At 42.0% G+C, this 23117-nt stretch overlaps 1 protein-coding gene across 2 annotated transcripts in view; it reads left to right on the top strand.

The window, feature by feature from the left end:
* The first annotated feature begins 3094 nt into the window (after nt 1-3094).
* The window catches only part of CARS1 (cysteinyl-tRNA synthetase 1), a 56521-nt gene continuing 36498 nt past the window's right edge, over nt 3095-23117 (top strand). Inside the window, exons 1-6 of one of the 2 annotated variants that reach the window (XM_034770243.1) lie at nt 3095-3227; nt 12097-12342; nt 19544-19635; nt 20468-20556; nt 20945-21041; nt 22047-22145. In XM_034770243.1, the coding sequence (XP_034626134.1) occupies nt 3203-3227; nt 12097-12342; nt 19544-19635; nt 20468-20556; nt 20945-21041; nt 22047-22145 (648 nt within the window). In that variant the 5' untranslated portion in view covers nt 3095-3202. The remainder of the gene's footprint in view (nt 3228-12096; nt 12343-19543; nt 19636-20467; nt 20557-20944; nt 21042-22046; nt 22146-23117) is intronic. The other variant, XM_034770245.1, reaches the window with a different exon arrangement.

A 23117-nucleotide genomic window follows, 5' to 3' on the forward strand; every position in this document is an offset into this window, starting at 1 on the left:
GAGGTAGCAAGATTAATCATCTACTTTTTCCTGCCCTTGGACTGAACAGAAGAAGTGGTTAATGACTATTTGTGGTTATGGGATTGTGTGTAATATCTCACATCCTTCAGTAATGACTTTTTGTTGATTAAATTCACAAATTCTTTCCCAAGGCCTCTTTTTAGGCCTGTCTGCGTTAGTGTTTTAGCCACTGGTTTAGCTGCACCAATGTATATATCTGTGCTAGTGCAAAATTATTTCACTAATGCTGAAAGATTTCATAAGCTTCTTAATGCTTCTAGGATCTCTTTTTCAGCCCACAGGGAGAAAGCACGTTACCAGATAGACCAGAATTTAATGCACTTCAGGTTTCAAGCCATATATTAACTTTCGCTTTGCTGAAGTATTATAATATTGAGGAATTGTTACATATTAAGGGGTAAATAAAGCAAGAAAAATCTGAATTTAATCACTGTGTCCTTGCATATTGTACAGGAACTCCTCACTTAATGTTGTAGTAATGTTCCTGAACATTTGACTTTAAACAAAATGTTAAGCGAATCCAATTTCCCCATAAGAATTACTGTAAATGAGGGGGTGATGAAGATGATTGTGAAGAGTGGTTGAGGTGGAGGAATCCGAGGGTGGGATGTTTGGCAGGGAATGCTTTACTGCTAAATGAACTAGCAATTGACTGAGCCCTCAAGGGTTAACTCTCACACTCTACAAGGCAGCAGGAAAGGAGGGAGAGCAAACAGACACACACCCCCTGTGTTTGAGAGAAAAAATGTGCATTTCCCCTTTAAGTAGCTGATCCCAGGCTTAAGTACACTGACTTGTTAATTAAATCAGCTTGCTGAGATCTGAGACCGCAGCTACTGCCTAGAAGCTCCCTCTGTTGTGTGTCCCCCCTGCAGTATGGAAGATGGGGTAAGTGGGGTGTAGGAGTGGGGGGGGGGGGAGACACCCTGACATTAGCTCCCCTCTTCCCCCTCCCCCCATACAGCAAGCAGGGGTCTCTAGGAGCAGCTCCAAGGCAGAGGGCAGGAGCAGCACAAGGCAGTGCGGAGAGGGACAGCTGCTGCACAGGGAACTTAGGGGGCCTTCTGGTCAACCCTGATTCCAACCACCTACCAGCTAGCTGCAGTGGGCTGCTCTTCCTGCAAGCAGTGGGCAAAACAGGTGGCTGCCAAACAACAAGGGAGCATTTCACAACTTTAAACCAGCATGTTCCCTAATTGATCAGCAACTTAACATCGAAACAAGTTTAACTGGGATGACTTTAAGTGAGGAGTTCCTGTACATCTGCTATTGTGTGGCCAGGGAGGTTGAAGTGTTCTCTTACAGGTTTTTGTATATTGCCATTCCTGATATCTGACTTGTGTCCATTTATCCTTTTATGAGAACACACAATAGCAGATGTAAAGGTAGCCATCTTACAGCAAAAAAACTTCAGGACCAGACTCCAAAGAGAAACTGCTGAGCTTCAGTTCATTTGCGAATTTGACACCATCAGATCAGGATTAAACAAAGACTGTGAATGGCTAGCCAACTACATAAGCAGTTTCTCCTCTCTTGGTGTTCACACTTCAACTGCTAGAACTAACCTCGTTATCTTCAGACTGATTCTTGCCAGCATATTTATACCTGCCCCTGGAAATTTCCATTACATGCATCCGACAAAGTGGGCATTCACCCACGAAAGCTTATGCTCCAATACTTCTGTTAGTCTTAAAGGTGCCACAGGACTCTCTCTTGCTTTTTATGATCCTCTGGTTGGCACTGTGGTCCTCAGCCTGTGGGTTGCTTGCAGCCCAATCAACATACAGCTGCAGCCCATGTGACATCCTCAGGGCCATACAGGTAGTGTATATATTGTGTGGAAGCAAACACATGGAGAGCTGCAATGACCCTGGCAGGCTGGATCCCTCAGAGTGCAGTAAAACCTGCTGCACTGCATCTATCTCCTCTGTATTTTAATTATGGTGCATCTATCCATTTGACTTCTAGCTGTATTAATTTGCAGCTATGTAATATGAACCCAGGCCTTCAGCTTGGATCTGCAGAGTTGAAGTATTCCTACAGTGCTCGGGCTGCCTACAACAGTGCTCCTCTGTGCACAAAATATCTATAGTCAGCCAAGTGCCTTCTACAATTCAGTCTCTACCTGCTCTTATCTTAAGCTCCTTATGGCAGCTGTGTCATTATTATAGCAACCATGATGGCATGGGTAAATTGGATGAATAGAAACTAGAATTCTCTGTAGTGCCAACTCTTGTGTGATTTTATCCCGACTCTTCTGATAGTTGGTGTTTTCCTTAAAACCCCCGCTCCTGGAGTCATCTGATTCAGAGAGACTCCCACCTTCCGTTTTAAAATACATGCAGGTTTCTAGCCTTCGTGGTTGCGGAGAGAAGGTGCCTTGCAAGTGTGACCTGAGGGTGCCCTAAAGGCTCAGCAGCCAGAAGGCAAATATAGAGAACCCACGATTTATTATTTACAACTCATTATTTTATGCCAATATCAAGGTTTTGGGGTTGAGGAGGGGATAGGGTGACCAGATGTCCCAATTTTATAGGGACAGTCCTGATTGTTGGGTCTTTTTCTTATATAGGCTCCTATTCCCACCCCACCCCGTCCCAATTTTTCATACTTGCTGTCTGGTCACCCTAGGAGGGGTCTGACGCATGGTGTTCAGCATGCCAGGGGGTGGCAGCACTGCCCACCCTGCAGAGAGCATGGCCTCCTGGCCTGGGGTGTGCGCAGGTCCTTCCCCCATTGGCTCAGTGGGGCAGGGAAGCTCTCAGGCTTTAACTCCTGCAGGGAAGCGGGAGCACAGTACCCCTGGCTAGCCCCGCCCCCTCTTTGCAGGGACCAAGCAGAGGGAGGGGGAGGAGCCTCACAAGCCCCGCCTCCCAGAGCCGGGCGAGGGAGGGAAGGAGCTCGCAGACCCCACCTCGGGAAGAGGGGCGGCAGCTGGCAAGCAGAGACAGGAAAGGGCCATCCCATTCGCGCACGCGCACTAAGCTCTAATAGCGCCGGCTCCGTCACGTGACTCCGGTGGCTTTGGAGGTGCGTTGCTCCCCGTTGCCTGGTTACCCTGCGGTCACCGGAAGTGTCGTAGAGAGGCGGAACAATGGTTTTCCATCCGGACGCGGTCTTGCATCAGCCTGTGAGAGGAGTCGGCTAGACGCGGCAGAGCGAAGTAGGAGGAGGGAGCAGGATGGCGGCAGCCGGCGGGGAGTCCAGTAAGTGCCGGGTCCCGGGCTCGGGCGGGCGCGGCCCCTTTAAGGTCGCTCCAGGTGCAGGGCAGTGTGGGGTGTCGTGTCGTGTCGTGTCTCGGGGTCCCGTCGGGCAGGTGTGCCGTGCCATGGCAACGGGTCACCGCGTCCTCGCGCCCTGCCAGAGCCGTGTGTCCCGGCGTGCTCGCCGCCCGGTGCTGGGGCTGCACATGGTGGAGCGTGATGTCACCGCACCCTGGGGCAGCAGCGTGTCGTGTTGTGCCACCAGTGCCCGGCTCTGGGTCATCCCGAGGCGTAGCTTTGCCCTAATGTGTCGTGGCAGCTCTGTGTTATCCTAGCACTGAATCAAGACGTTGCTGTGCTGGGATGCTGTCACCTTGCTCCTGCAGGATCTGGAATGCCCTGTTATAAACTGGGGTGAGCCTACAAAGGCCAGGACCGTGGCAGGTGTTCTAGCCGTGGTTTGTGACATCAGATTTTTACTTTTTTCTAATATGTCAGAAAGGGGCAGTATGAATTCTGTGTTGTTTCAGGATCTCGAAGACCTAGTTTAGTGCGTATGAAGGTCACTCGGGTATCTTCCTGCCATATGAATCAGGAGTAGTGAGACACAAAGGCTTAACAGTTTTTGGGACTGAGAAATGTAAAGATATTGGATTTAAAGATACACCTTTCAAAGGCACAAATGACATTTAGTTACCTAACTACCCTAGGTGCCTAGCTGTTATTTGTGCCTTTGAAACTACACCCTGGGAGGTTAGAGAAGATGCTATCGTGTAACGAGTCCTATGGATCTTAAGCTTCCGAGGCAAGTGTGTTGGGTTAGTGGTAGCACCGTGAGACTCTACAAGGCAAAACTTGGGATACCAGCAATACAAGCCTGAAGTACCATTACTGATATGTAAGTGGCTGGGAACCCCTGTCATATAGGTGAAATATCCTTAAATTCCCATGTTGTCCCTTCTCCTTTGTCTCCTAAAGTTGCTTTATTTCCTGTTCATTAATCATAGTACTGTATGTCAATGGGACGGACTCTTCTAGTGATGGGCTGTACGGGTTATAAGAATCGGTGCAATATGGGGTTTGTTTCCGAGGCATAAACTTGGCACACGTGATTGTGTTTAAAAGCGAAGGAGTGACAGTCTGCATTCCAGACCCCTTACATAAGACCTGTTCTACAGAATATCTCCTACACTCTCCCCATGTGAGCCATATTGTGGTACTTCTTGTGTGCTCCTTCGTCCTGCCTCTTATGTTTCAGGAAGCCTCCTCTCCAAGGGAAGGTCTTAAATAAAAATGTTTGGTTTTGTAAGAAGAGGTGTTGGTTTTTTTTGTTGTTTTTTTTTTGGTTTGGTTTGGTTTTTTTTTCAGCCAACATTACCAAAAAGTCTTGCATAGTAGGATTGCTATGCTTAAATATGGGGCATGGATGTGCAGGACATTGCTAATTAATATGGGAGCAAGAGCTCAGGTTCTCCTGGATAATTGAAAGTATTCTATCTGGGGAGCATCTGGTGTCCTTCCAATCTTCTGAAAACACCTGATTTTTAAAAAAAAAACTTGGGTTTATTTTAGTAGAACAATTCAGAGTTTTGCTCTTTTAAGTTATTATTTATATATATATTGTAGTGCAGCCCCATTGTGCAAGGCACTGTACAAACATAAAACAAAGTGATGGCCCCTCGACACTTAATGAAAATATTACCAGTAGTTCTATTTTACGAGTAAGAATAATATTCTCATATTCACCAAGTGGCTGCCAGTACGCCTCTTCTTTTTCTGATTTATTTTCAACAGCTTAAATAAGAATAATTGAAATATCAAGGCATGAGCTTTCTTGAAAACTTCTGGTTCAGTTTATTATAAGGGCTACCAGTATTACTTATTGCTTAAAAGTCCACTGTTGAGTTCTTTAAAATTTAAATTTTGTTTACTTAAAAATATATATTTGCATAGTCTAATATTATTAAAAAAAAATTTCATGAATTTTTGTTTTGAAATTAAGTATTCTCCTCCAGTGTTCCACCAAAGTACTGTAACTTCAGGTAAGTCTATGCTGCAAATGCCTTTTGGTGGTGTCTAGCATACATACACTACTTGCCAACCTAGCACGGGTATAAATAGCAGTGTAGATGGTGAAGCACTCCTTAGGCAAATGGAGTACAGGCATGCCTGAGCCCAGTGGGTATGTACTCAGCTGTATCCCTGCATGACTCTCTACAGCCCAAGCAGTGCCTCTCTATCCATGGGCCTATTTTTAGTGGTGTAGTGTCCCGCTACCTCCCCACTGCTGGAGCTCTTTTCTGCTGCAGGAAGGTGTTAGAGACTATTCCTACCACAGGGAAAGGCACATGGAGTGAGGGAGCTGCCGGAGACTTTCTCCACATTCTCCCCTCTGCCAGAGCCTTTCATCGATGCATGTAACTACACACCGCAGTGTGTACATGGTCTGCTTTTCACTGTGGCATGTAACTGCACATATCCTACAGGCCTCTGTAAGTGGTGTGCAATGTAGAGGTAACCTTTGTATTAGTTCATGAGAATTTGAAAGTGAAACTGACTAAAAAACAAAAATGAAACTGACTACATTAGCTTTTGCTTTATTTGAGCCTTCCATCTTACAATCCCTATTGCCAGAAAACAGTTTATGCCCCCAATATATATCATTTACCTTGAAACATCATCTGTTTATCTGAATGAATTTCTATACCCTCCATTCTATTTGTGTACATTCTTTCATCCAGCAGTTGCAAAATTATTATGAAAATGTAAAAAGCAACAAAGAATCCTGTGGCACCTTATAGACTAACAGACGTATTGGAGCATAAGCTTTCGTGGGTGAATACCCACTTCGGCGTCTGACAAAGTGGGTATTCACCCACGAAAGCTTATGCTCCAATACGTCTGTTAGTCTATAAGGTGCCACAGGATTCTTTGTTGCTTTTTACAGATCCAGACTAACATGGCTACCCCTCTGTGTGTCTGGCTTACTACGTTTTCATAATCAATCTACTCATCCACCTTTACCATGTGGCTGAGGATAATTTTTTGGGGGGAGTGGGGGGAAGGAAAATGACTCGCCTCCGATGAGCAGAATTTTTGCAAGGCTCCTGTAATCTTTTCACTGACCAAGATCAGGGCCAGCTCCAGGGGTTTTGCCGCCCCAAGCAGCGCAAAAAAAAAGCCACGATCTGCTGTGGCAATTCGGCGGGAGGTCCTTGGCTCCGATCGGGAGTGAGGGACCGTCCGCTGAATTGCCGTCGAATAGTTGGACCTGCTGCCCCTCTCCGGAGTGGCCACCCCAAGCACCTGCTTGGCAAGCTGGTGCCTGGAGCCGGCCCTGACCAAGATGAGTAATATGCAAAATGTAAACTGGCAGCGGAAATGATGAACAAGTAATCTGAACTGCTGTTAGTAATATAGCAAATTATACTTTTATAAATACTATTTTTAAAGTGCCTAAAGAATGCAGAAGAGAACCAGACCTTTAAAGTGTCTTTTATTGTATATAAAATAAGAGTTTTTTGTGAATCTGTATGAATATTTGTGATCCTTTCCCATTGCCAATGCCTTTGCAGACAGCAACCTTCTCTGTAGTAGAGATTCCCGAACTGTGTCCATTTGGCTTGTACAAATCACTGACTATGTTAGAGGAACTCCATTGAACGTGCTGAGCCCAAAATAGCTGGTACTCCACTGAAGTAAGGGATCCCCATATATTTGTGTGTGGGTACTCTTTTCCTCTCTAATGTCCTTTCTGTCCCTGCTGTGCTGACAATGTTTTTGACAGCAGAAAGGCCTTATATAGAGAGAATACACTTTGTGGGATTCTTGTCTTACAAAAGTGAGAAACTGATGACACTGGTATCGTTTAAGTAAAATTATCTAACTAATGGATTGCATAACAAGATTTCAAGGTAGTTGTTTTTAATCTTTCATGTAAATGGTATGTAGAAACTAATATGTCTTAGTCATCGGCTTTGTGTCTTATTTTAACATTCCATACAAGGTCACAATGTCATATAGCATTAGGTGGCATAATTTTCTATATATGGAAAGTAGAACACATTGACAATTATATCACATGGAGGGTTCAGACACCTATATTATTTAGCATACCAAAAAGTAGCACTTTATTAGTCTCTGCAGTGAAGCTAAGTGGTGCTAAGCTTTTGAACATTGGGGAAATTTCAAATTTGCTACATGTTAATAGTTAGAAAAACAAGAATTTTTAAAAAGTTATGTTGCATCTCAACTACTGATGTTCAAAGTGTATATTTAAAAAGAGAAAGCTACCATTGGGTGATTTAATAATTGCCAATGGATCATTCCAATCAGATGAGTTTTAATCCTGTGTTCAGTGCTTCTGCAGCATTCTTGTTCTTCTGTAGAGAAGAAGCTGCCTATCATGTTGAATTCTAATAGATTATTTGATTTTTTTTTTCAGTATGGACATTAATACATTAGGGAATAGGATGGTGGGCTTTTTTCATTGTGGTATAAATCAAATTTGAACTTGGTACACTAATTTTTTTCTTTTAATTAAAAAAATAGTTCAGGCTTTAAATGGGTGTGGTGGTTTGTTTTGTTTTTCGCTTGAGAAGTTCTGATCACTGCAATCTGAAGTGTTCTATCTGTATAAAAGATATGGCATGAAACCTAGCAGTGCAATCATTCCCATTCTGCCTCACTAATATGCTTCAACCTTGTTCTGGAAGGATCACATCTAAGTTTGAGAGAGGGATGTTTTATTCTTTGTGTTAATTCACTTGTACTTGGGACTGCCACCAAGAATAGTAAATGTGGAGGTGACTTCTGGTATAGCTGTTGACCACCAGGATGAACTGGACAGAGACCAGTGTATTTTATATGTCAACAAACAATTATTAGATTGTAATGACTGTTGAATTTTGGCTGAATTTGAGACCGTAAACTAACAGTAAAAGACTAGTTTCAGAGTAACAGCCGTGTTAGTCTGTATCCGCAAAAAGAAGAACAGGAGTACTTGTGGCACCTTAGAGACTAACAAATTTATTAGAGCATAAGCTTTCGTGGACTACAGCCCACTTCTTCGGATGCATATAGAATGGAACATATAATGAGGCATGAGGTTGATGGATTTCCATTCCATACGGCTAAATGCAGTGCCTTGCATAATGACAAGTTTCAGAGTAACAGCCGTGTTAGTCTGTATCCGCAAAAAGAAGAACAGGAGTACTTGTGGCACCTTAGAGACTGTATCTTATTAACAATCCCCTAAGCCATCTAGATTCCCTTGCATTCAGAAGGACGCATGTGCTTTTGTATCTCTCAGTTAGTTGATGCCTTTGTGTAAACAGAAGACACCGGATACTATACAACTTCCCTTTCCAAATGGTTTCAGGGTGTGGAGGAAAAAGATCATTACTCAGACTTACCCAGTCTCCTTAATTTAGTTAAAGTTCATACCTGCAGTAATACTTGTCAAAAAGAGTGCTGCCTCCTTTGCAATAACTTAAGAGGTTTTTTTGAGACTTATGTATTGTGATATGAATCTTTCTCCTAAGGAGTATGTTGTTTTCCTGATCTTTCATACACACAATAAATATATTATGGGGCTCATCTGGCGATTCTGATTTCAAACAGATCGACCAGTTTACATCTTACATTAATGAATGTTTCCTTTTGTAAGCAACTACTAGAGATAAGAATAAATATTCCAATATTTACAAACATGAACCATTTAGAGAGAAATTAAGTTTATTGGCCAATCTTAATCCCATTTATAAGATTGCATGTATTGTCTAGTTAAAACTACACATATCCATTTTTCTTTTTACTTCTTATCCACCATGGATAATATTGCATTGACTTAAATTTGAGGGAGATTTTTTAATGCATTGAGCTGACTCTTTGAGTGTGTGTGTGTGTGTGTGTGTGTGTGTGTGTGAAGAATGCAAAGCAACTGTTGTGACTGTGATTTTTCTGTCATTGGTTCTGTTCATTGCACTAAACTTTAAACATCTGGTATTAAATCCTGTGTGTATTTTAAAGGGTCAAATACACTTATCTCACTAGCATTTATACATCATCCCTCTATATTACTGTCTTCTCGAAAGGTTGCTTGATGTAAATAGACAGTACATGCAGTATTAGATTTGGTTTTAGAAGTGTAATTGACTAATATTTTCCTCTTTGTTTTATAATTGTAACTGCCACAGTTCTGCATTGCTTCCAGTCATTCGCAGGGACCAAATGAGCAGCTGAAATATTCCATTAAAGCGAAACAATTATTTTGTTCCCCATAGGAAATGGGCCACCTCTATAATACACCTCTACCCCGATATAACACTGTCTTCGGGAGTCAAAAAATCCTACCGCGTTATAGGTGAAACCGCGTTATATCGAACTTGCTTTGATCCACCAGAGTGCGCAGCCCCGCTGCCCGCAGCACTGCTTTACCACGTTATATCCGAATTCGTGTTCTATCGGGTTGCGTGTTAGAGGTGTACTTACACACATCTGGAAGAATCCCCCCCACCTCCAGGGTTCCCACACCCACTTGTAACTATTGCTTTTCCCTTCAAAAGCTGTGCTGTGGCAATAAGCTTAGTGCTACAGAAGCTATATGGAAACTTCCTTTGTAGAACAAGATTACCCTACTCTCTTAGAAGCAAAACATTGGTTTAATGGCCTGGAACATGGGATTTGGAGACAGGAACTCATGTGTTCTAATCCTGGCACTGACGCCAACTCATTGTATGATCCTGAGTACATATTAATTTTTCCTTTTCACTTATGTACCTCATGAGACAGTTTGTTAACGTTTGTACAGTGTTTTGAACATGGAAAGCACTATAAAGTCTAAATTGTTAGGGAAAGGTTTAAGGCTGTGTATACTAATGTGAGTGCTAGCACAGATTTTATAAACGTCACTGGGAGCAAATCACAATGCTTTCTATACACAGTGGTTCTCAAACTTTTCTTTTTCTTTTTTTCTTTTTTTTTTTTCACGGACCACTGGAAAATTGCTGAGGGTTTCAGCGAACCACTTAATGATCTTTCCAAATGTGGTTTGTACCATTAGCTAACTATCGTAAAGTGCTTTGGATAAAAGCACTATATAAAAATAACTTAATGATAAATTTTTTTTGTTCTACAATTAAAAGCACACAACTCATATTTTAATATCAGTAGTCTTCCCTTTCTGATGCAATGGATGTGCCCTCTCTCCTCCACCTCAGCAGCTCCTGAGCTGGGGCTGAGAAGTGGGGGGAGGTCTCTTCCCTGCCATAGCAGTCACAGAGCTGAGGCTGGGAAGGAGGGCCATCTCTCCCCGGCAGTCGCAGTCCTGGAGCTGGGGAAACTCGCCTCTTTCTGTGGCTGCCGCAGCCCTGCACATCCCAAATTCCTCCCACCCCCTCTTCTCACACCACTGGCCCCTCCCACCTACCTCCTATTTCCCCCCCAAGGCCACCACCTCACTTTACATGTGAATCTTCTCCAGGGTCCAAGCACCTAATTAGTGAAGTTACATCTGTGTGGCTCCACTAATTAGGTGGGTGGCCCTTCATTCTCTTGTGTGCAGCCACCCAGGCATGCAATTTAGAGGAACTATCCGTGGACCACCTGAATGGAGCTCGCAGATCACTGGTGGTCCATGGACCATAGTTTGAGAACCTCTGCTATACAGTACCTTATTATGAGTGTCCCTCCCAAACCACAGAACTTCTCCCTTTGTAAATGTGCTATGCTCTCTTGAGTATAAAAGTTACTTAGTGCTTGTAAAATAAACTGTATAAAACAAAACCTGTTTTACATTTGCATGATGGAAGATGAGCTGAGTACGTCATAGGGAAGAATGGGGGTACATGTGGGATAGTCTACCATCTCGTCTGTCAATTAATATAACTCCTGTTCATTTTAATGCACAGGGCCAGCTCCAGGCACCAGCGCAGGAAGCAGGTGCTTGGGGTGGCAGGTCCGGGTCTTCGGCAGCAATTCGGCGGTGGGTCCCCTCAGTCCCTCCCGGAGGGAAGGACCGGCCGCCGAATTGCCGCTGAAGAATGAAGCGGCGCGGTAGAGCTGCCGCCGATCACGGCTTTATCCTTTTTTTTTTTTTTCCTCCCTTTGCCGCTTGGGGCGGCAAAAAAGCTGGAGCCAGCCCTGTTAATGCATATTACATACACATTTGAGGAAAGAAACTGATGCAGGGGACACACAGGTAGTAGCACTCATGGCTGTAATTTAACATTCTGCAAACATTTGTCAGTCCGAGCAAGTAGGGGAAAGTGGGCATGAAATTAGAACCCCACACTTAAGCCCCAGTCCTGCAAAGATTTAAGTATACTTTTATAGATTTAAGTACAACCTTTATATGTTGAGTAACTCCATTGACATTAATATGACTACTCATGGTGCATACAGTTAATCATTCATGTGTAAATCTTTGTGGGACGAGGGCTTTAGTGGACTAAGAGGGTGAAGTGCTGATTAAGCCCACTAGGCGTGGAAGATACAATTTATAACAGTTATAGAGTATTTTTGTTTTCATGCAAAAGACCTGGGTCTGTGCCTTTGTCTCTGAGCCATGATTTCCCCCTGAAATTTACCATGGGAAAAAATAGTCCTAATAATATTTTATATATATATATATATATATATATATATATATATATACTAGATTTTTAAAAAGGCCATTTATAACAGCTTTTTATGGTTGTTCATTACATTTGACAAAATATTTTTCCTTCAATTTTGCTGTCAATTTCTAGTATACAGCTGATTGTTTCAATGATATTATTTGCCCTACTAGCTTTAGGGTATATTTTTGGTCATTAATATACCTTTTTTTACTTTAGTTCTGACCTTATGTCCTGTGCCTCTGTCTTTGCAGCTTCCAACTACAGTTTCATTCTGAGCATTAGTGAAGAGGAAGCCAGGCTGAAGGCTTTGGACAAGTACCTCAGCACTCGTAGTTATATCCAGGGGTTCACATTTTCACATGCAGATGTGGAAGTATTCAGACAGTTTTCAAGGCCACCTATGGACCAGCATTTCCATGTTGTTCGGTGGTACAGGCACATAGAAGCAATCTATGGTGGCAGCAATGAAAAAATTGAACCTTGTAAACTTCAAACAAGTGAGTAGTGACATGGAATTGGTGGGAAAGTTACAGATTAGTAGACATTTTGTTTATATATTTATTTTGATTGCAGAGAACCTCAACAGTTGCCCACCCATGCAGTGGGTGATTTTACACAATATTAAATTTCACAATATCAAAACAATATTTAAATCCCATATAACAGGCTGCAGACTCTCTAATAATCAAACCACCAGCAAGTATAAAAAATAAACCCTTCAATCTCCCCTCATCCTCAAATGGCAAAGGAAGAAAAGGATGGCCTTTGGAGAGTGTCCAGAAGTATGACAAATCTGGGCTCTGGCAGGCTAAGGGGGAAAACAAATTCCAGCGTTAGAATCATAAGACCAGAAGGGACCTGGAGAGATGGTCTAGTCTAGTCCAGTCCCCTGCACTCATGGCAGGGCTAAGTATTATCTAGACCAGGGGTCCCCAACATGGTGCCTGCGGGCGCCATGGCATCTATGTGCGCCCGCCTACTGGCCGCTGAAATGCCTCCAAGAAGCAGCAACATTAAGAAGCGCTGCTGCCAAAATGCCACTGATTTTCGGCGGCATTTCAGCAGTGACGCCTCTCGATGACACTACATTTCAGCGGCGATGCTTGTTGGCGTTGCCGCTTCTCGGCGGCATTTCAGCAGCTGCTTGTCCAGTGGCTAGTCATCAGGCGCCCGCCACACTGAAAAGGTTGGGGACCACTGATCCAGACCATCCCTGACAGGTGTTTGTTTAACCTGCTCTTAAAACTCTCCAATGATCTTTCTGGGTTCAGAAGTTTAGCTGATTGGTCTGTAATTCCCCAGGTTGTCCTTATTTCCCTTTTTATAGATTGGCACTATATTTGCCCTTTCCCAGTCTTCTGGAATCTCTCCAGTCTTCCAAGACTTTTCAAAGATAATCGCTAATGGCTCAGATATCTCCTCAGTCAGCTCCGTGAGTATTCTAGGATGCATTTCATCAGACCCTGGTGACTTGAAGACATCTAACTTGTTGAAGTAATTTTTAACTTTTTCTTTCCCTATTTTAGCCTCTAATCCTAGCTCATTTTCACTGGCATTAACTATGTTAGATGTCCAATCACCACCAACCTTCTTGGTGAAAACCGAAACTAAGAAGTCATTAAGCATCTCTGCTAGGGTTACCATACATCTGGATTTTCCTGGACATGTCTGGCTTTTTGGTCCTCAAATTGCCGTCCGGGGGGAATTGCCAAAAAGCCGAACATGTCCGGAAAAATACTAGTCCCCTGCTTACCTTAGAGCGGCTCCGGCAGGCTGCGAGCTGCAGGCAGATTTCCCCGCGGCGGCTGCTGCTGCTGCTGCCCCCCCCCCCCCCCCCCCAGACACCTCAGCTCTGTATAGCTGAAGAGCGGAGCTGCCTGAGCGCTATCGGCTTCACGGTTTGCCGGGCAGCCTCCAGACCTTCCCCAGCGCAGCCAGAGCCCAGAGGGAGGAGGGGGAATGCGGGGCGCTCAGGGGAGGGGGCGGAGTTTGGGGGGAAGGGGCGGGGAAGGGGCGGGGCCAGTGACCCATAGAGTGACCTCTTTTTTTTTTTTTTTAATTTTTAAATATGGTAACTCTAACCTCTGCCATTTCCACATTTTCTGTTGTTTTTTCCCCCTCATTGAGTAGCAGGCCAACCCTGTCCTTGGTCTTCCTCTTACTTCTGATGTATTTATAGAATGTTTTCTTGCTACTCTTTATGTCTCTAGCTGGTTGAGAACACCTTGCCAACAGTTTTCCCCACCTTTATATCACGGAAGTTAGGTGTCTTTGCAGATCACAACTGTGGAAGAGGTGGTCCCTTGAATAATTAGGTCCCATAGAGCTTAGGTTAAAAGGGGAAACCAGCATCTTGAACTCCACTTGGAAACCCACAGCCAGTTAGTACAGTTCCAGTGGCACTACGTTATGTGTTTCTGGTAGGAGGCTTCACTTAAACAGATGCCACGTTCATTCTGCATTAGCTGAAGTTTCCAAATGTTCTCAAGGTGTAGCTCCATGTAGAATGTATTACAGTAATCAAGTTTCAAGGTGGCAAAATCATGGATAACTCTGGCATGGTCCATGGTAGGATAAATGTGGCTGTTTCTATCAGATGGACAGAAAATTGGGTGCCATTAGTATACTGAAGATATCATAGCACTTGGCTCCTTAAGAACTCTCCTAGTAACCTTATATTCACATAAATAAGAACAGAATGGAACCCGTCAACACCTTGTGTGACAGGGCCCTTGGACCTCACAATTGCTATCACTACACTCTGAGTCCTTCCAAATTAAAAGGAGTAAAAACACTCCAGAGTGACTACATCTGTTCCTGCTAGGTGATAGGAGATGTGTCACTAGCAGTGTAACACACACTCCAGATTACATCATTAGCAAATGACCACAGAGTTCTACACTGGGTGTAGCTAGTAATGTGGCATAATTGATGGATCCAGAGGTATTTGAAATAGTGAAGCTATTTCCTTATTTGTTTTGTTTGATAGTTTCTCTGCTTACAGAAATCAATTATCAGTGTTTTTAATAATAATAAAAAACCTAACCATTAGGTATATGACATTGTCATAGATCCACAGGATCAGTGCTATGCCTCAAACTTTGGATCTGTCTCTTGGAGGAACCCCTCACTCTTCCTTAGGAGTAGGCCATATAGCCTCACCATCTTCTGAGACTGAACTGCTGGGGCTTCAGCGCTTCTGCATCACACCTCCGATACATCACGTCCTACTGAACAAGTCCAATTGAGATAGACTCCGGGTTAGGGACTTGTATGCTTTTCAGGGACTAATGCACGTCACACAGTATTTTCAGTGACACTCAAACAGTGGTTTCAAAACAGTAGGGTTCATTAGTCGACTGGATGCACAGCACTGGAAGTCCTTAGGTTAGCATAGAGATATAAAGGCTAAACCATAGTCCATTCTGGTCAGCCCAGCACAATTCACCAGTCAAGCTTTAGTGAACTCCATTTTCAGGCTCTGTTTCTCTGACTTCCTTCCTTAGTCTGTTCCCAGATGAACGAGCTCCCAAACTTCTTCCAGAGCACACACTTGTCCTTCCCCGTCACACCTCTTAGTCCTTTGTTCTTGAGCTGGGGCTCTGCTCAGCTTCCCTGCTGAGAAGTGGGGGAAACCCTCCTCCCTCTGGGTTGTTAGTTGCTGGGTGTCAATGTCCTGGTGATTGGGTTTTCCATTGTTTTTTGTGGGTTTTCCATTGATGTCGATCAATGTTTGTAATAACCCATTAAGTCCACTCAGACAGCTAAGCAACACTCCACCTGCCCGCTTCCCCCCCACCCTGAGAGCAAACATAATCCTTTCCCTCGCATTGGGTAGCAATGCAAAGTAAAGGGAAAACAGGCTCATATAAGAAATTAAAATGTTAAAATAAAAAATATTACCAATAAATCCTATTCTGTCTCAGATGTATACAGTTTTTGTTTTGACCGTGTGAGGGTCCACTCAATTGCAGCCTTTCAGTTTTTTCATAAAGAGTTACAGAAATACAGATTTTGTATATTATACAAGTTTATAGTAATGTAAACTGTGTTTACTAACAGGGTAAATGCACATTTCTGAAAAGAATGTAGCTTTTCCTTGGTAATTGTTTAATTACAGTTCATGTGAGGAAATTCGAACTGGTTAATCTAGGTTATTGTGTAACCTCTTGGGAGTTTCATTCTTCTCTGATGCTTTCCTATGCGCCAGCTGCCTTTAAACAAATGCTTTATAGTGAGATCCCTGCTCAAGAAGTCATGTAATAGTTATTATATTATTCATAGTACTTAGCTCTGTACAATGCTTTTCAATAGCTGCATGTTAACACCCAGTCTTTTTTGATCAAGGTTATTGAGAAGGTAGTGCTGAATTAACCCCGGTAGCATCCTGTCATCATATGTGTTGTGAATGCCTACCAGTCTGGTATTAGTTGTTAGTCTGGCACAGACAAGCTTGGTTTTGTTGGCTGATTTCCACCTACCAACAGACACAATGAAGGTTCCCGGGCTGATTTGTTGGCTCGGGCAGTAGTCTTTGATAGCACTAACTATAAGGCTTTGTTGATTCAATCACAGAGTTTTATGGGTGGCGATAGGATAGCCCTTCCATAGGTTTGTGCCTTTCTGTCTGAGAAACCGTACAGGGAGGTAATGAATCTGCCTTCTCCCAAGGTCTCCTGTTAAAGATGTATGTCGGGCTGCTGGTGAGATAATGAGATATTATGTCTTACAGTGTCTAATAGGCAGATAAGGAGATGCAGCGCTGCATCTCCTTTTCCTAGAACTTGGATATTGCTGTTTGTATTGTCCTAGTGTCCAACAGAGCTAGGGATGTGGATGAGAACAAACTCACTTAGGCTCAACCTAGAAAAGACCAAAGTGATGGGAAGAAGCATATAGATGAATGGGCTGGGATTGTACATTAATCTCTTATTGAAAGTGTATGTTTGAACTTTGCCGTTATAGTCTATATATATCATTGCTCCTGGATCATGAGCTGACAGCTTTGGCACATAGGATCTTTCCTTCTTCTATGATTAATTTGGCTGTTGCCTTCACCACAGTAATCCATGTCATTGTAACCTTTGTAAATCTAAGAGTAAACATTTGTCTTCTGGTATTTGGACTCGTTTATGGATAGGCTGGTTTTGTACTTGAGGTATGTGTTAACTTATATCTCATTTAAAGTAAAATACTTAGAACTAATGATACAGCTCAGTGTACAGTATACAGATTAAATATTGTATCCTTGTCTGGGACAGGGTATTACATTAAGCCTCTCTTTTCTAATTACCCAATTGTTCAAAAGGATAGTGGGGATTATATATGAACTGATTATATATAATGTGGTTCTCAGTTGCAGTACACACAGGAAGATATTTCCAGGGAAACTGAGTGAATGATGGGCATGCTAAGAGACAAAACATGAAAGCCATTTTGACAATACAAGTTGCAAACAATTGGATAATGTTTTAGTTGCAAGCAAATTGCATCCCATACAAATTCTTAACAACAGTACTGAAGTAAGTGGGGTGGGAAAACTTGTATTTCTCAGTTTTCTGTTTTGCTGTTATTCTTCCAGTTTTCATGTAAGTTAATGTGTTAACTTAATATTCACACATCACATCACTGAAATACAGCCCCGGGTGGTATGGAGAGTGGCAGCCAGATGCACAGCACACTGCAGCTTCTTGGAGGGGATGATACTCTGCTGCTACTTGTTTTTTAAGCACATCAGAGGTGTAATATGTAAGATTGTAAAATTTTTAGAAACATAGTGGAAAAGAGAGTCCAGTTCTGCTCAGTGCTTATGTGCAGGTGGGCAAGGAAAAGGGAGTACGTGAGGCCTTTTAATCCCTCCAGTTCCCCAGTGCAAGCAGCAGGGCACCCTTCTGCCTCACAAATGCCAAGAGTTGTGCCCAGCTATTACCCCAGCATCCAGTGGGCACACACTGCATCCTCAAAGAATCACGGTCAGCTGTTTAGAGGTGTGTCCACGCCTCCCGCTTGGCACGCTGCGAGCTACGACATACAGGGAAACCCTGCTATAACGCGCCACGCGATAATGCGAATTCGGATATAATGCCATCATAAGGTGGCTCCCGCCGCCCCAAGAGCGCAAAGACAAAAACAAACAAACAAAAAAAACACACCGGCCGGAGCGCCGCCAAAGCACCAAACAAACAAACAAAAAAGGGAACGTGCCTTCCCCACTGCCTCTTCCCCCCCACCCCTGCTTTTCCTTTTGGCAGGAAGAGCCATTCTCCTCCCCAGCTGCTCCTCACTCTTCCTCTGCCCCTTGGACATCTCCCCTGCTCTCTGCCCAAGAGAAATTGACCGGCTTTAAATGGTAAAATTTTCGTAACCCTGCTATACCGTGACCCTGCATTTATCGCGATTGAATTTTTTGGACCCCAATCATCGCATTATAGCGGGGCTTCACTGTATGATATGCTTCTTTTTAAAGGAGTCTTAAATATGGCCTGGCAGTGCATTGCAGTGCTTTGGCCTGAACCATCCTGCTATCTAAAAGCAAGATAGCTCTGTATTAGACCTGCTCAGAAAAATTTCTACTGAATTTTTCTGTTGGAAAATGCAAGTTCATTGAAATAGAAACGGTTCATGAGACTATGTAGATTTCAATTGGCGTTTTGGTGTGTTTCTACTTTTTTGTTTCACTTTCATTTTGTTTTGACCTTTATACTTACAATTATTTTATATATTTGAATATCATACTCAATATTTTGTATTTTGACATTATTGAAATGTTTCAATGTTTTCATTGTACTAGAAATTTGAAATTTCCATTCTGATTTGAAATGAAAACAGATTACTAAAATTTGGAAATTCCTACAGTATGGAAATTCCATTTTTTGACCCACTCTACACAATATTAGGACTGTAGCTAGCACTATACTGGTCTTCATCCTCTCTTTGGCCCCCTCCTCCTCACTCCTTCCTCAAAACATAGTGCCCTCGGGTAAGGGCTGGATTTTGCCTCATAATTTATCATACTTCTTCTTTTACCATAATGAATCAGCTCCCTGCAATAAATACTTCAAAGACCAGATTGTGCCTTCTACTGAATGTGCTCCACTTGGATATGTATTTGTAATAAAGGAAGGTGTTCAGAGAAGCAATGTCTGATAAAAGGGCGAATTTCTTTCTAAGCTATGCGGTCTGCCCTTTTCTCTTTCTCCAACTAAATGTCTGTTCTTTGATACTGGCTCTGGACTTTGTGCAATTTTTTCTAAATATTGCATGAATTTTAAGATATTAAGGTCAGAGGTGTTACAAAGATAAAATGTTACAGATCTTTTTGAAAACAGTTACCTCAGTGATTGACTATATTTCAAAATCTTTGTACATGCTTTAATGCACACTGTACTGCATTTTTTCCCTGTTTTAGATTTATAATTCAAAAAGGAATATAAACTGATGGCAAGCAAGAGAATAGAAAATAAACTTGTATGGAATTGAATACATCCCTTATACCAGCTCTATGGGAAGGTCTACGTAATATAATTAGTTTGGGCTATTTTGAATGGAGCTGTTTCTGTACATTTATAAAAAATACCTTTTCCTTTTAAGATAATTTAAGGCAGATGGTTTTGAAAACATGTGGAAAATCCTTTGCTATAAATCCATAGTATGGTGCTCTTTAAAGATTCTTGAGGTTGTCTTTACGTTCTTTTCTAGGTAAAGGCAAACGTACACAGCCTCACTGGTCTTCCCCAGAAGGAACAAAACAGTCTAAACTCTGCCTCTACAACAGCCTCACTCGCAACAAGGTGAGTGAAGGAAAAAACTGCGGGGTTTTCTGTAGAGATGCAAATATAATTGATTAATTTTTTTTAAATGGTTTTCATATCTATTCACAAGTTTGTGGCATATTAAAATTAGATGTATTATTTTGCTGAATCTTGTTAAATATGTGTCAAAGATACTAGTTTAGTCACATATGTCTGTAAACATAAAAAGTGCTATGATATTCCAGGTATAATATATGACTGCAGCCTTCCATCACCCAAGAGTGCATAACATAATACAACATAACATACACAAAACCGAACCAGATCGGAATTTGTCTTGTTAGGGCTTGTCTACATGAGAAAGTTTTACCAGTATTGCTATAACAGCTCCATCTGGACACTGTTGTTCTAGTATGAGTTGCTTTTTTGTTTATTAGGTTTTAAGCTAAACAAACATTCTTAAGCACCATAAGCTAAATCAAAAAAAGCCACTCTTTTTTTATGGGAATAAGAGCATCTAAACTGAGAGTTATACTAGTGTAACTATGGTGATTTAAATTCACACCTCAGGTTATACCGAAAAAGTCTCCATGTAAACTAGGCCTCGCTCTCCCCTTTGCATGTCTGGGTAATATCTGCTAAGGGTTAAATGAAGATCTGACCCATCTGGCTGTCTAGACTTTGATATCATATTTTGTAGACTGCAGCTGATGGAAAAAAGACAAATTATGTTATCTCTTTTATGTGGTGAAGTTAGCATTCTTTTTGTACAGTAAAACTGAGAGTGTAATTGTTGTGTTATAATCCAGATTCATATAATCCCATATGTCTTCAATTTCTTCTGCTCACTGTACCTTCCTTTCCATTTAAGGATGTATTTCAGCCCCAGAATGGCAAAAAAGTGACATGGTATTGCTGTGGCCCAACAGTATATGATGCTTCTCACATGGGACATGCCAGGTACCACAGAGTTTCTTCCTGGGATAAAAAGCTAACAGTTTATGTTGTAAGCAGCTAAATAACAAAGCTGAAAATCCCTAGGAATATGTCAAGCCAAGTACAGTGAGTTAGACATACTGCTAGACAACAACTCAGGTACTCTAAGGTGGAAAAATTATATATATATAATATATATATATAATATATATATATATATACATGCAATGAAAAGTCTGTTTGTAGTGGGGGGAAAGTTAATGTTGCTATGGGAACTTCAGCTGGGAATTTACTGACACTGTGGGATTTAAAATCTCATTCAGTGCTGCATTAATATAGTTCTTGCATATAATAGATTGTATATGAGGTATCCACTAAGTAAAAGTAAGTTCTTCCTTTTGAATTTTTTTAGGTCATACATCTCATTTGATATCCTGAGAAGAGTATTGAGGGATTACTTTAAATATGATGTCTTCTACTGTATAAATATTACAGATATTGATGATAAGGTAAGGTGTCTTTAAAGGTGCATCTAAACGACAATAAGCTGACCAAGTCCAGGGATTCAGAGTCAGTATGCATATAGTGTGTTTTATCAATTTGGTAAGGCTAGACACCTAGACTAGTAACTTCAATTGCACTATGTAGCCTGATTCTAATCTCTGTGACAAAGACATTGATTTTCAGTCACTGCATCTAATTCAGTTTTAGTATACTGGCTAGACTTTAGCAAAACCTCTAGTAATTTAGATCCATGCTACTTTTGTGTATAAGTAGGCTTGGCAGAATTCAATTTTTTGTATATAATTTCAGTGAATAGTATCTGTTTATTTTTAAAGATTTTTCCCTTTTTTATCAAATTTTAAATTTTCACAGTTGTACAGAATTGTGAGTTTGAAGCATTTTTAATTTTTTGTTGATTTTTAATTTTCAGTTGTGGGAAGGGGCGAGCCAGAAAATGAGGGGTGGTCAGGCAAGAATTATTTAATGATAGTAAATGTTGAAATTCAGAAAGTTGAAGCTTTATAGCCATTAAAACCAAAATTATCAACTTCATATGTCAAAATATATAAAAGTAAATACTCTTAAATCAATCTCCAAGTTCTCGAGCAGCCCTTTTCTTACTTTGCCTATCTTTAAAAAACTTTGATGATCATGGATGGAAATATTTTGTCAGTTTGTGTGCATGGTGAAATCAACCAGTACCAACATCTACAGATTTAAAAATCTAATTCTTCCAAGCTGATGTATAAGTGAATGTGGTTAAAAACAATTAAGATTATCTCCTTTTTACAAAGGTAACTTATTTTACTGGCCTGCTTCATTATTGGTTATTAATGCATTTAATTTCATGATTACTTTATTTGATGTGCTTCAGTGGTGTTAATTATATATGTAATTCTTGTAGTATGTTGAATTTAGAGGGGTACTAAAGTATGTAGTAGGAAAGTACATTGGTATTTGGACTTTGTCTGCCCTTTTTAGAAATATGTTTTAATATTCTTGCCTTGTAGATCATCAAGAGAGCAAGACAAAATTATCTTTTTGAACAATATAGAGAGAAGAAGCCACCTGCAGTCCAGCTATTTGAAGATGTTCAAATTGCTTCAGAGGTGAGCTGATAGTTTTTCCTCTGCTAGTAACTTAGGCTCTGATTCAGTAAGGTACTTTAAGCACGTGGGGAGTTCCATTGACTTATGTAGGACTGCTCATGTGCTTAAAATTAGGCATTTGCTTAGAGTACCTTGCTGAATCAGGACCATCTACAGGAAAACTTCTGATGCTGTATTACTGGAAATAAACAGCCATCTTCACAGCTGTAGAATTTTTGACCGTTTTTTAAATGCCCGCCAGACTTTTCTGATGCATTAGGCATAAAATTGCATGTGCAAAATGCACGCCTAATTTTGTCCCCAGACATCTAATCTGCATGTATGTGTGTACTATTATGAGGAAAATTCAGATGTTGGCTGCAATGTTACTTGAGCTTCTGACAAATAAAACACAAATTTAAGGAAAGGCCACGTCTGAAAAATATTTGTGTAAACTTTCTTTATGCAGTAAGTTTGAACATGAATTATGCTGCCTACTGTGCCATTGACAGCATTGAGCTGTTGGTGCTACAATTTAGGGGGGTTAAGGTAGGGTTACCATTCGTCCGGATTTACCCGGACATGACCTCCTTTTTGTGCTAAAAATAGCGTCCGGAGGGAATTTGTAAAGCACTCAAAATGTCCGGGATTTCCCCCCTCCCCAGCAGAGCAGAGCGAGCGGCTGGGAGGGCTGCAGGAAAGTCCCGGGCTGGACTCTGGAGCAGCTGTAGAGGAGCCGGATCCGCCCTGCATTCTGAGCCGGCAGCTCCCCCCTGCAGCCCGGTCCGGCAGCACTGTGCAGGGCCAGGGACCGGGTTTTGTTGTGCTGGGGAACACAGCCACGTGTCCGGCTCGGCTCGCACAGAGCCCAACACCCTGTTCTGAGCAGCAGGGTAAGGGGGCCAGGGGGCAGGAGAAGGGGCAGGGAGGTTCTGGAGGGGGCAGTCAAGAAACGGGGGGGGGCTTTTGGGGGGGAGTGGAGAAAGTACAGGT

This window comes from Trachemys scripta, chromosome 4 (assembly GCF_013100865.1).
Source record: "Trachemys scripta elegans isolate TJP31775 chromosome 4, CAS_Tse_1.0, whole genome shotgun sequence".
Classification (NCBI taxonomy): Eukaryota; Metazoa; Chordata; order Testudines; family Emydidae; genus Trachemys; species Trachemys scripta.